At 44.6% G+C, this 12,193-nt stretch overlaps 4 protein-coding genes across 5 annotated transcripts; 2 read left to right on the top strand and 2 right to left on the bottom strand.

Moving 5' to 3' along the window:
• Nucleotides 1-22: 22 nt before the first annotated feature.
• On the bottom strand, nt 23-3,259 carry LOC6555108 (NFX1-type zinc finger-containing protein 1). Its single transcript, XM_001981988.2, has 5 exons — nt 2,888-3,259; nt 1,847-2,832; nt 1,620-1,787; nt 400-1,563; nt 23-340 (listed from the first exon to the last, which is right to left on the bottom strand). The coding sequence occupies exons 1-5, from the start codon at nt 3,012-3,014 to the stop codon at nt 53-55; spliced, it is 2,733 nt and encodes a 910-aa protein (XP_001982024.1). The 5' UTR covers nt 3,015-3,259; the 3' UTR covers nt 23-52.
• An 11-nt stretch (nt 3,260-3,270) lies between these two features.
• Nucleotides 3,271-7,854, top strand: LOC6555109 (structural maintenance of chromosomes protein 6). 2 transcript variants are annotated; one of them, XM_001981989.3, is made up of 14 exons: nt 3,271-3,451; nt 3,505-3,814; nt 3,872-4,091; nt 4,146-4,419; nt 4,479-4,605; nt 4,670-4,747; nt 4,810-4,982; nt 5,053-5,450; nt 5,507-5,906; nt 5,965-6,427; nt 6,483-7,094; nt 7,158-7,376; nt 7,437-7,567; nt 7,629-7,854. In XM_001981989.3, the coding sequence occupies exons 2-14, from the start codon at nt 3,539-3,541 to the stop codon at nt 7,648-7,650; spliced, it is 3,393 nt and encodes a 1,130-aa protein (XP_001982025.1). In that variant the 5' UTR covers nt 3,271-3,451; nt 3,505-3,538; the 3' UTR covers nt 7,651-7,854. The 2 variants fall into 2 exon arrangements, with proteins under 2 accessions (XP_001982025.1, XP_026832741.1); XM_026976940.1 differs by having other exon boundaries at nt 3,528-3,814.
• A 53-nt stretch (nt 7,855-7,907) lies between these two features.
• On the top strand, nt 7,908-9,073 carry LOC6555110 (RWD domain-containing protein 1). Its single transcript, XM_026977093.1, has 3 exons — nt 7,908-7,978; nt 8,062-8,295; nt 8,349-9,073. The coding sequence occupies exons 2-3, from the start codon at nt 8,220-8,222 to the stop codon at nt 9,005-9,007; spliced, it is 735 nt and encodes a 244-aa protein (XP_026832894.1). The 5' UTR covers nt 7,908-7,978; nt 8,062-8,219; the 3' UTR covers nt 9,008-9,073.
• LOC6555111 (cysteine and histidine-rich domain-containing protein) lies at nt 9,032-10,449 on the bottom strand. Its single transcript, XM_001981991.3, has 4 exons — nt 10,264-10,449; nt 9,642-10,195; nt 9,381-9,575; nt 9,032-9,322 (listed from the first exon to the last, which is right to left on the bottom strand). The coding sequence occupies exons 1-4, from the start codon at nt 10,322-10,324 to the stop codon at nt 9,071-9,073; spliced, it is 1,062 nt and encodes a 353-aa protein (XP_001982027.1). The 5' UTR covers nt 10,325-10,449; the 3' UTR covers nt 9,032-9,070.
• Between the last annotated feature and the right edge of the window lie 1,744 nt (nt 10,450-12,193).

The raw sequence follows: 12,193 nt of genomic DNA on the forward strand, positions 1-12,193 counted from the left end.
TGTACATATATACAAATATTAATTAGTTGGTTACATACGTTAATTAGGTACTTTATTTTGTCGGAAAAGCCTCGCCGATGGCATTGTTCTCTTCCAAACGCTGTGCAATAGGGTTCCAAAGCTTTGGGTAGGATTGCTGCAACATCTCCAGATTCCCGATGATGTACAGAGCCCAGCGGGCTCGAGAAAGAGCCACACACACCCGATTGGCTAGACGAAGGAAGCCAATTTGGCCGGACGGATTGCTGCGCACCAGCGAGAGCAGCACAATATTGGCCTCAAGGCCTTGGAAACTATCCACACTGGCCACTTGCACAGTTAACCGATACTTTCGGGGAAGCTGCAGAAGGAACGAGAATTGGACAATCAAATTATGTGTATTGGGTATTGCTAACATACCGCTTTTTTGATGCACTCTACTTGGGCATTGTAAGGGGATAGTATCACAATATCGCTGTGCTTATATTTGGCCTTCTGAATCAGGAACTCAGTTAAATTAGCCAACACGCCAGCTTCGTAAAGGTTCTCAATGGACATATCAGAGGTACGTTGCTCCGTTTGGTTGTGCTGAACAAAGAACAAGTTCTTAGCCATCAGGCGGATGTTGTCGTATTCCTTCACTGACTCCGAGCAGAGTAGTTCGTGATAAATGCTGGGCACAAGGAGGTCGGAAATGCAGGGTCGCATGCGATACTGCAGATTGAGCAGTGAAAATGGCAGCCCCGCCACAATGAGTCGTTCAAAGAGCGAGATCTGTGAGACCTTACTACTGCCGCTGAATGGTTGCAGCTGCTTGTGATCGCCGACGAGGATCACGTGCTCTGTGTGCGGCGTTAGGCAGGCCAGGATATGTGCTTCCTGAATCTCCGCTGCCTCCTCAAAGACGACACACTTTGACTGCAGCAACCTAAACAAGAAGTTAAGGCGGGCCGCGCACGTGGTAGTCATGGCCAACAGGTCCTTGTCCCTTGCTAGAAAGAACTGGAACACCATGCGCAGTGTGTCGATACGCTCGACAACCTGATTAAGCTGCACCTGAGCCGCCAGCGTCTGCTGGTAGTTGTCCTCGCTGCCATCAAAGTTTGCGTACAGGCTTTGAAGGTTCTGAAACTTTTCCTTGTATTCACAATTGACCAGCCACCAAATTCGCTTCAAGCGCGGTGGTACCAAATCCGGGTTGACCATGGTGTGCACATTAAACTTGGATATTTGCGGATCTCGTGACTGACTGCCAAAGCGAAGAATTTCTTGGGTGTACTGCGATACTTTTACCAGGAATTTGTCCAGCGAGTTGTTGGTATAGGTCAGCACAATGATGGGTCCCGTCCCCAGGGTTTTGGCATTCTGTATCAAAGTGTTAACCAACTCCACAGAAAGGTGTGTTTTTCCGGTGCCTGGAGGTCCCTGGATGATGCTGAACTCCCTGCTTAAAGCTTCCTTGAATGCAGTTTTCTGACTCTCATTGAAAGGCAGATCTTCGGGTAGTTTGTCCAGCGTGAAGGGCTTTCTATTAAGACTTAGCTTAACTCCTGGTTTCATGTACACTGGCGGTGGTATCTCCAGCTAAATATGTGATAAAGTAGTATACATTTCAGTTCTTCAATTACGCTTAGACTTACTTCTCCGTCTACAATATAGCGACGCATGGGAAACTGTTCTGTGCTGCAGGTGCTCAGGTAATTGTGAACCCTGAGATAAGGCTCAAAAAACACGGGCGCCTGGAACATGATCAGTGGTCGGTCGTAGATGTTTCCAATATTATATTGTTTGACAATCTGCACACTTAGCTGCGGAGTATAGAAATATTTTGAACATGAATCTTCATAACGATAAACATATTTCTTACGCAATCCTCCTTTAGTTTATTTGCCTCCGTATAGCCAACGGAAGCTAGAATTAGATCATCAAAGGCGAGACTCGTGGTAAGACAGAGCAGTGTCCCAGATTTTATGGATTTCAGCCAAATCTTATAGTCTTTCTTAGACGCTTCGGTAGATTTTACCATCAAGAAAATTAGGCTGTGACGCTGAGCCTCGGCAAACTGCGGATTCAAAGTCAAATGCGCATTGGACCACAGAAGGCACTGCTGCGTCAAATCATCGACATCCGTTCCGCTGCGCATTTGTTGCACAATCTCAATTAATGGGTCTAAAAAATCTTCCTTTAGTAAATTCCGCTGCGCATTCAAATATTGGACCACTTTGTTGGACATCAAGGGCTCATCTTCCTCATCATTGGAATCCTTAGCGGCTTCCTTGCCCAGTAACTGGTCCAGCGACGGATAAATTTGTCCCTTGACATTATGTGAAGAGTTACCGGTGAATGATTCGAGACCTTCGATCAAGTCGCTTTTAAAGGAAGGTGCCAACTTTTTGTAAACTTCCACCAATTCGTAGCCCTGACGACTAAGTACGCCATGCTTATGGGCTCGTAGAAGCATCAACTTAATATGGCTTAGTATCACGGCCGAATCCTCATCACATTTTGCCACAGCAGCTTTGGCCTGCAAAAGATTCTTGATCTTGTCCAGAAGCACTGTCTGCCGACTGAATGCGGACAGAAAGACTTCATCGAATCCGCCCAACTCCAGTTCGCAGAGTGACCACAGGACATCCACGAACAGGCCAACTCGTTTCACACTATCATTGGCCAGTACTTGATTCACGAAGAGATCTCGATCCTCGGACAAGAAGTATAAGAACATGTCGATTGCTGGCATTTTTAAGCCTTTTGCCAACTCGCTCAGGGAGAACCTACCGGAGGCCTTGCCATCACTTCCGGCACTCACAGAAGAGCCCTCCAGGCTAAGTTGCTTCAAGTAATGCTTCCCCACTGAAATTAAAAACTTGATAGCAATATTACGGCTGGAGAATCGTAAGGCATTTACGCTCAGTTGGGCAGCTTTCGATGTGCTCCTCATTCTCCTTCAGCTCCAGGGCCTTCAACGACTTCTTCAGACCCTGCAACAGTTTGTCCTCATCCTGGTCAAACCAATCTTCATCTGAACTGGACATGGTAATTCATACGATTGATTTGAAACTCGCAATTACAATGGCAAATAAAGTAAAGTGCAATTTACAGTGAAGATTACTTATGTAGACATTATTCATTAAAATATAATTGATTTGTCTTAGCAAAAGTGCCAAAATAAGTGCAGACGTCATTTTTAAATGTGTTTTTGAACTATTAAGCTAAATAAAATGGTTGTATACTCGCATCTATACAAATTATTATTTGTACATTCCAAAGAGTCTCTACTGCATTGGTAGAAATCCAGATTATTTTGCGACGCTCCAAAGCGTTTACGACCTGGTCACACTACGCGTGGAACTGGATGAATGGCCATGGTGTAATTTCGCAAAATTCTTTAAGATACTGCGCTTTAGGTTTCTTTCGCGTTGGAATTATTGCCATCAACAAGAATTATAACAAAACAAACGCATCTACACAAGTAAGCTAAGCTAACAAAGTCGTTCAATATCGAATTGTTTACTTTCAAATCAGCCCGCGCTTTTTCTCTGGCATAGAACAAAACCAAATGGAACGGAGTCGCAGAGGCAGGATTCGGCGGATGCCGTCGTCCGGGTCAGATAGCGATGGATCCACGGCAGAGCCAACTCGCAAGAGGAGCAAACAGCAGCTGGAGCAAACCCAATCCGTGCCAGAGACGGGGGCGGAGGCGGACTATGTCGAGTATCTCGAAGGGGAAGAGCGGGAGAACGCGTCTACTTCGCAGACGACAAGGTCTCGCAAAAAGCAGTCGCGCCAAACATCTTCAAACATGTCCCAGCGCAGCGGTAACTTTAATCTAACGGTAGGATTGTGTGATAAACCTTTTAGCCCCAGTTTATCTAAACCATATTTTCCATAGTCCGAACTGTCCATACCAAATGCGTTCGATCGCTGCGGCAAAGTAATTTCAATGCGCCTCACCAACTTCATGTGTCACTCCAATCTATTCATTGAGTTCGGGCCCAATATAAACTTCCTGGTTGGCAATAATGGCAGTGGCAAAAGCGCCGTAATCACGGCACTGGCTTTGGGTCTGACCAGCAGTGCTAGGGCAACCAACAGGGCCAGCAACATACAGAGTAGGTAGGAGTAAAAGCAATACAAAACATGCAATTATGATATATGCATTTCAGAGCTTATTAAGAATGGGGAAGCTAGTGCCACCATCTCCATAACGCTGTGTAATGCGGGATTGCGGCCTTTCAAAGCGGACATCTTTGGGCCCCACCTCACTGTAGTGCGACAAATACGCAACTCCTCTTCGAATTACGACCTCCAGGACGCTCGCGGTAGAAGCGTCTCAAAGAAAGTGGCCGAGATAAGGCGCATGCTGCTCTGCTTCGGCATCAATGTGGAGAATCCCATTTTTGTGCTGAATCAGGAGGCGGCGAGGGAGTTTCTAAAAGAGTAAGAATAACCACAATAGTTCTAACAAATGCCTCCTAAGCATGTTTTATTGTTTGCAGATTGGAGCCAGCATCGAATTACAAACTGTTGATGAAAGCAACTCAACTAGATGTTTGCACCATCAGTCTAACCGAGTGCCATGCCCAGCGGTGTCATTTTACCCAAGACCTGGAACATCTTGAAAAGGTGGGAGTAGTTTAGCTAATAATATTTCCTGTCTCTATGTTTGTATGATTTTTAAATTGAACAGAAAAGAGATGTGGTGGCCAAGCAGGTTGAAGCGGAGAAGGAAAAGGTATCGATTCTTAAGGATAAGGAAATGGTCAAGGTAGGAAATTTAGCTACAATATAATAATTAAAGTTTAACTGAACATCACTGTACTTATTCAGGTAAAATTGGAGCAGTGCAAAACAAAGCTGGCATGGATGGCCGTGACGCATTACAAAAACGAGCTTGAGAATCTAGAGCATTCAATTAAACTGATTGAAAACAAGAAGACAAAGCTGGAGCAGACGACATCCAAAAAGGAAAGCACGCAAGCTACCATGACCCAACAATTGAAGTGAGTTTGTTTAATATTCTATAGATGATTTTTTGTAAAAACCTATCCACTCATTTTATTTTGTCACCAGAGAGTTTGAGGCTTCTAAAAATCAAATATTAGCAACCTACAAGACACAGGATGAAAAGCTAAGAACAGCTAAGAAAGCAGTGCAGGACCTGCTTCTAAAAGCCAGTCAAGTTAAAGCCCAGATTGGGAACGCAGAACGTCGCATGCGAGAGGATCAGCATGCGTACGATGAATGTGAAAACCTGATAGGAAACTATCATGCTGACTTTAATCGGGTTAAGGAGCAGCGGGAAGAGCACGCTAACAAGATGGAGACGTTAAAGCAGCAAGTGGCCGACAGCGAACAGATCATCGCCCAGTTGCGAGAAGAGCAGCAGCAGATTAAACGAGACATTAACTCAGTCCAGGAAAGGGTGGACGCTCTAAAAAATGAAAGATACCAGCTGCATAAATCGAAGCGTGAGTGGATATCTCCTTTTTGAAAACATCTTTTATATATTTTCCAACTTTTACAGAAAATATCAGTTGGGAGTTAGAAGCACTGTCCCGCAACAAGTCCAATAAACTGTCCGTGTACGGTGAGCAAGCGATACAGGTTATTCATGCCCTGCGAACTCAGTATGCCGGTTCCAATATGCACAGAATGCCTCGTGGGCCGTTGGGCCAGTATATCAGTGCGCCCAATCCAAAATACCGGGACCTTATCGAGAACCAGCTCATGACCTGCCTGCGTTCGTACATCGTTAGCTCTGACCGCGATCGCCAGTCGCTGCGGGCGTTGCTGCAAAACAAGTTCCATGGCGGGAATATGCCCACTATTATAACGAGCCCGTTTACGGATCGCGTTTACGACGTGTCTAGAAATAAAGTGCAACCCACCACACCAAATACCACAGTGTTAATCGATGAAATCAGGTAAATGCATTTGCAAATTGAAGTAATTCATTTAACTATCAATACTCTAAATTTTCAGCTGCGATGATCCTGTGGTAATGAACTACCTCATTGATATGCTACGCATCGAAACGGTCCTTGTGACAGAGTCCAAGGAAACTGCCGAATTCCTCACCTCCGACACTGAGAACGTTCCGCCCAATCTCACGCGTGTGCTGGTTCCGAACCTGGGACTTGAGTACATACCATCGCCCAACTATGCTGTCTACTCGACTAGAATAGCACCCGCCCGCTATATTCATATAAACGTCGATGATCGGATACGACAGCTTCAAATGGAGCAGAGCGATCTTCAGGAAAAGGATGCTTCTTTGGAAATAGACTACATGCAACACAGAAAGGCACTGGAAAACACCCAACAAATGATTTCGAAGAAGAGTACTATGATTGGTCAGCATCAATCAAGGAATCAGAGGGCTATGCAACAGATAATGGATCTGCAAAATTTTGACTATCAGGAGCTACCGGAGTATGATCGTTTGGTATGTGCCATTTCTCATAAACTTTCAGTAATAATTAATTGTATTGCTTTTATAGAAATCTCATTTAGCTGATAGCGGTGAAAAAATTGAGAAATGTAAGGCAGAACGGAAAGCGCTTCAGGAAAAACTTGCTAGCATCCAAGAACGCAAGGCAGAACTTGAGTCAACTGAAGCGGAAGAGAGGCGAACCCTTGAGGTGATTCACAAGAAGCTTTCCACACTGGACACCGAAGTTAGCGATGTCGAAAGCAAGATCCGAAGCCTGGACCTCCACTATGAAGAAAACACTCGCAATTTCCAGAAAACGTTGGAGCTCGAGAGAAAAATGCTCGGCGAGAAGGAGACCGTGTTGAACGAACTGGAAAAGGCTCGAAAAGAGGCTGAGAAATTGGGAGAGTTTGTAGCGACAACGCAATCGGAGGAGAAAATACGCGAAGCAATTAGTCGCTACAAATCGAAGATCAAGCAAGTGGAGCAGCTGAACTATAACCCTGAAGAGGTGGAAAGAGGGTTGGAGGAGCTGCAAGTCGAATTGGACCTTCAGGGTCGGCACCTGGACGTGGTTCAATCCGTGATCAGGAAGCTGCGCATGGCCTACCATCACCGAGCGCAACTTTTTCAGAGATCACGACATCATTACTTCACAATGGTTCAGTTTCAATTCGAAGTATGTATTGAGTTCTTGCAACCCGATATTTACCTTAAAAATGCTTTTCCTAACTTTTTACAGCAAGTTCTTGCTCTGCGAGAATTTAGAGTTAGTTTCGTGACCAATGACACGAACAAGACGTGGGAGATCAAAGTATTTCCGCCCAGTGGAAATGAGACTTCCAATACCAGAAGCTTATCGGGCGGTGAACGCTCGTTTACGACAGTATCCTTGCTGAAAGGTCTTTGGAGCACTTCAGATCATCCGTTCTACTTTTTGGACGAATACGATGTGTTTACAGTAAGTTCGATATATTTTCCTACTTTCTTGAGTATCCCTAGACAGCTTATTTTCTTTTAGGATGAAGTAAACCGTAAGTTTATCACGGAAATTCTAATCGGCGAGGGCTTGGAGTGGTTGTCGCGTCAGTATTGTTTTCTGACGCCCCAGGATACGAGGGTCGAGGCTAGCAATCTGATCACCGTGCACAAGTATGAAAACTATATATTCGAGTTTGAGCACTATATTAATAGCATTCATTTTTCTTTCTAGACTTGAGGCTCCCGAAAGGTAACATTTTTAAATAATACACTGAAACTCAAAAGTTGCAGGCGACGAAGCATCAGTACCAACTGTATTATAAGAGTTAATGAGGAATATGAAAAGTGTCCATTTTCTAAACAAGGTTTATATTGACGAGTTAAATTTTAATTTATATGCGAATTAAACATTGCTCATTATTCATTTTAGAAATATTATAGTTTAAAAGGTTTTCTAATAAAGTTCCAAATAGTTAATTTTCAAAATATCAAGGGTATTCCTTAGCGTGGCAACTTTGGTAAGTGCAGGGTGGCAACTCTTGAAAATCATATGTTCTTTGCACGTTCAAGCTGTTTTCAGTGGTATGATGCTATTTTTGCATTATTTAAAAACTAATTTGCTTTAACTATAGTTCAAAATGATTAAGGAAATTCATTTTCATTAGATTTTGAAGTCTCCCGGTATTGGTGGAAGATATATTTCACTTGTGAACCAAACTCATCAAGCAGTCTGACCGTGCATCTGACTTCGGCTGTAAGTAACCTCAACGCGGCGACGACTGGATTTGTCTTTTTTGTTTGTTGAAATTGTTAAACTTGCACAATGAGCCGCAACTACAAGGAAGATCAGACGAACGAGGTGGAGGCTTTGGACTCCATATACTGTGGCGAAATGGAGAGTAAGTACCACAGCATTTGCTTGAAATCCACATTAATAATTGCTGCTATTCAGTTCTCGCCACGGAGCCGCACCACAAATTTCAGATTCCAATCGCCACGGAGGAGTACAGTTCGGAGGAGCCCGAGAAAGGTCTCTCCTGCAAACTGGTCTTCACATACACAGCCACCTATCCGGATGGAGCACCCGTGGTGGAAATCGAGGAGCCAGAGAACTTTGAGGATACATTCGAAACGCGCCTGCTGGAGCACCTGCAAAAGACTATAGAGGAGAACCTGGGCATGGAGATGATCTTTTCGCTGGTAAGCAGCGCCCAGGAGTGGCTGAACGAGCGCTGGGATGAGCACAAGTTCCACCAGGAGGAACTGCGAGAGCAGAAACTGCGTGAAATCGAAGAGGAGGAACGCAAGAAGTTCGAGGGCACCCGTGTGACTGTGGAGTCCTTCCTCACATGGAAACTCGAATTCGAAGACAGCACTGGCATTGCCGCCAAGCGGGAGAAAAACAATGTGTCCAAGAAACAGACCGGACGCGAACTCTTCATGTGCGACACCACGCTTAATGATTCGGACATCAAGTTCCTCCTGGAGGCGGGTGAAAACATTGAGAATGTCAAAATCGATGAGACGCTGTTCCAAGATATTGGCCAATTGGATTTGGATGATGACGATGATGAGGATTGGGTTCCCGGGGCGGACGACGACGACGATTAAGTTACAAACTGGGTCCTTGGCATATTTGCGAATTGTAAATAACATTAAATGCCAACTTCTTTATTAGTTGTTTGGGTTCTGCAAACTCATTTCGGAAAGACGGAAACTGGTCTCCGCTTTAATATCATCGAGGTCGAAGAACTCCTCATCGCTCTCCTCCTGCTTGGACTTCTCTTCTACCTGGCTTTTCTTAACCGCTGGCAGTTTTTTGTTGGGGAAATTCAGATTAGACCAGGAGCCGGGCTCCAGCTTGGGCAGTGTAATCTCCACTTTAGTGCCAAACATATGTGCACTTGCATTGCTCACATTGACTATCTGCAATGGAATACGATTAGCCTGCTTACTACGGAATTTAGCTCGACTAGGAACTTACCCCGCGCAATTCCAGGTCCAAGTCAAACCTGGCGTTGCTCTGCTCGGGAAAGACCAGGTTGACGTGCAGCCTGATGGGATTCAGCTCTACCACACTCTGACTGTAATCATATTTTTTGGCATAAATGGCCACAACCACATTGGTGGCCGTCTGGTGCCAGTCGTAGCGGCACTGCACAACCTTTTTGTCATCATTCTAAAAAGGAGAGTTTACAAATTTCATCTTATTTCTTCCAAGTCTCTTGATTTTTAAGGCACTCACCTCCTTAACCCACTTGTGCTCACCGTAGGCACAGCCCTTTTGCGCCATAAACTGGGCGAAGTCCGAGGTTCGTTTCTGGCAGCAGGACCAGAATTTCATGCCCTCGTGGAAGATCGGTACGCCCGGATGGTAGGTGCACTCGCCAAAGTCGCTGCTGGTACCCGCGTAGATGTAGGTGCAGCCGTTATTCTTGCAACTGGTTCCCACCTCGATGGCGTCGCTGGACTTTGGAGCACCAGGCGTTTTTTCTACGAAAACGATCTCTTTCAGGGCAGGAGCCACAGCGGGCTGCAGGACGGTCAGCGGCGAATCAATTGGTGGACGCGACAAGGCTTCCCGGATGGGAGCACGCACTTCGATTACCTCGCTCTTGTCGGCGGACTCATCTCTAACAGGTTTCTCCGGCTCTGGAGGCTTCACATTGGAGTGCTTTGCCAGGGTGCAGCCCTTGATGTTGAGGAACTCGGTGAAGTCCACCGACTTCTTGTTGCAGCAGGACCAACCTTTGTAGGCGTCGTGGAAAAACGGTTCGCCCGGATGGTGCCGGCAAGATTCTGGACGGGATTATGGGGGGTTAAACACTCATCAGGAAGGTGCCATGACATAAACGCCGGCTGCTTACCATCGTTATTGGTCTCCGGATTGAAAAGTTGGCCACAGCCTCTGTTATAGCATTGTTCCATGATTATATTGTTTTGGTTTAACTTAATGTGTGCCAATTTCGCTTAAAATCTAGAATATTCGCCTGCAAGCAGATGTGTTTCAGACTTTCTTAGTATCAGTATGGGCAACGATATTATGGCGTTAGTGAGTGATGGTCACACTGCAGAGAATGGTGCGAAAATTCAAATTGATTTTTCCCCTTTTTTCATATTTCATATCTTATTTTACGCAAAAATGTATGTTTCATGAAAGTATAGATTATACACCCTTCTGAAACATTATTATACGTGTCCAAGGTTAACGAAGATAAATTTGATCTTCTTAGTATTTCAATTCAATATCTTAGGGTTATTAAATAAATTCCTATTAATCACATTTGGCTTTGGTAATTATGCGAACTATGTCTTGCAGAATAAACACAACCAGTGATTTTAATACCTTGAAATATGTGACAAATAGCAGCTATTTACCACACCAATCATCGCTGGTGGCTTTGGAAAGGCCAACAGTCGCGAATGAGAGCAATTAAAAGTGATAGTAAATTTGGAATTATGTTAATTGCTGCGACTGTTTGGCCGGTCAATGCGGTCTTTATAGAATTTGCTAATTGCAAGACGGAATCGAACTAAAAACCATTATTTGCAAATCACCTGAAGGTCAGCAACCGACTTTGTTTGGGCTACGTGATTTTTGAACGGAACTGGCAAGCGACATTTTGAAATTAGATCAAAGAATGGGCGGGATACTGGAGTGCTGGTCTCTGGCTGCTTCTAACTGGTTCCCGGAGGCCTCGGGTAATGTCTCCGCCTTGCATGATTGTTTATTTGTCGCACTCAGTCATAGACACACGTTTTCACGGTTTCATTTTCATTTATTGCCTGCGGTGTCAGGGCATAAAGTATACTTTATACTTGCACACAGTAAGAAAAATCTAGTGCCCCATTGCCTTCGTTTTTTTCTCTGATAGAACGAAAAATGTATTAAAATTGATCAACCTAGAACATAGAACATTTCAGGTATTATGCAGCAGCAGCCCTTCGTTTTAAAATCGATCTAATTTTTTCCCCGTGCAGTCGTTAAAGCTGTCGTTTCGCTGGAAATTCCTGTGGTCAACAAGGTTATCAACACGTTTAGCCTGGCGTTGTTCCTGTGCCACACAAATAAAATCAGAGAGAACGCATTAGTCGAGTTTCTCGACTATCAGCTGCCCATTACTCAGCTAGAGGTAGTACGAGGAAGAAGTTTCCACATTTTTTGTGGAACAAAATGTTTTGTGAAACAAACTTGAGCTATTGAATCTGCATGCTCAATTTTAACTCTCTGGCTTTTATTGACTTAGCTGGTGATCCCGATCAGTAATACTGTTGTCCTTTTTGCTTTTTCCTGTTACAAACTTTTCTAAGAATGTAGTATACCCTTTTACTCTGCGAGTATACTTACGGTATAATTATGACAAAGTCGGCGCTTTCCGCAGCTCCACAGGCACATTCGCCGCTTTAACTGCGGCTGTGAATCATGCCATGATCCAATGATCCGTTGCCCATTGTTGTGAAACCGACCGAGAATTGTGGACTTTTTCTGGTGCGGTGCAATTCTGGCATTTGGCTTTTGACAATCGCAGAAATGCAACATATAAATAAATAAAAATAAATATAGCGGACACTCTGGTCGCAACATCGCCAGTGTCAGTGGAAATTAACACCGCCCGTTTTGACTTTGGCTTCGGCTTTTGTCTTTTGCCCCGGCCGCCCGGGCGTATACGTAATTTAGCATACAATGGCGAGCAAGCAAGAGCCAAATAACATGCAATTGTGGCGCTGCTGTCATGTCATGCTGTACACATTTCCCGCAATGGCAACATTCGCAGCATTCCAGAGCCACTGACGATG

Source organism: Drosophila erecta, unplaced genomic scaffold (assembly GCF_003286155.1).
Source record: "Drosophila erecta strain 14021-0224.00,06,07 unplaced genomic scaffold, DereRS2 tig00000000-arrow-pilon, whole genome shotgun sequence".
NCBI lineage: Eukaryota > Metazoa > Arthropoda > Insecta > Diptera > Drosophilidae > Drosophila > Drosophila erecta.

Bases quoted from the DNA above. Each gene is read 5' to 3' on its own strand.
- LOC6555110 (XM_026977093.1), top strand. From the start codon at position 8,220: ATGAGCCGCAACTACAAGGAAGATCAGACGAACGAGGTGGAGGCTTTG. The intron at 8,296-8,348 runs GTAAGTACCACA...GCTGCTATTCAG, and splicing joins ATACTGTGGCGAAATGGAGA to TTCTCGCCACGGAGCCGCAC.
- LOC6555109 (XM_001981989.3), top strand. From the start codon at position 3,539: ATGGAACGGAGTCGCAGAGGCAGGATTCGGCGGATGCCGTCGTCCGGG. The intron at 5,907-5,964 runs GTAAATGCATTT...CTAAATTTTCAG, and splicing joins GTGTTAATCGATGAAATCAG to CTGCGATGATCCTGTGGTAA. The intron at 7,377-7,436 runs GTAAGTTCGATA...ATTTTCTTTTAG, and splicing joins ACGAATACGATGTGTTTACA to GATGAAGTAAACCGTAAGTT.
- LOC6555111 (XM_001981991.3), bottom strand. From the start codon at position 10,324: ATGGAACAATGCTATAACAGAGGCTGTGGCCAACTTTTCAATCCGGAG. The intron at 10,196-10,263 runs GTAAGCAGCCGG...AATCCCGTCCAG, and splicing joins TCCGGAGACCAATAACGATG to AATCTTGCCGGCACCATCCG. The intron at 9,576-9,641 runs GTGAGTGCCTTA...TCTCCTTTTTAG, and splicing joins AGCACAAGTGGGTTAAGGAG to AATGATGACAAAAAGGTTGT.
- LOC6555108 (XM_001981988.2), bottom strand. From the start codon at position 3,014: ATGTCCAGTTCAGATGAAGATTGGTTTGACCAGGATGAGGACAAACTG. The intron at 1,788-1,846 runs GTAAGAAATATG...TATACTCCGCAG, and splicing joins ATAAACTAAAGGAGGATTGC to CTAAGTGTGCAGATTGTCAA. The intron at 1,564-1,619 runs GTAAGTCTAAGC...TCACATATTTAG, and splicing joins GCTATATTGTAGACGGAGAA to CTGGAGATACCACCGCCAGT.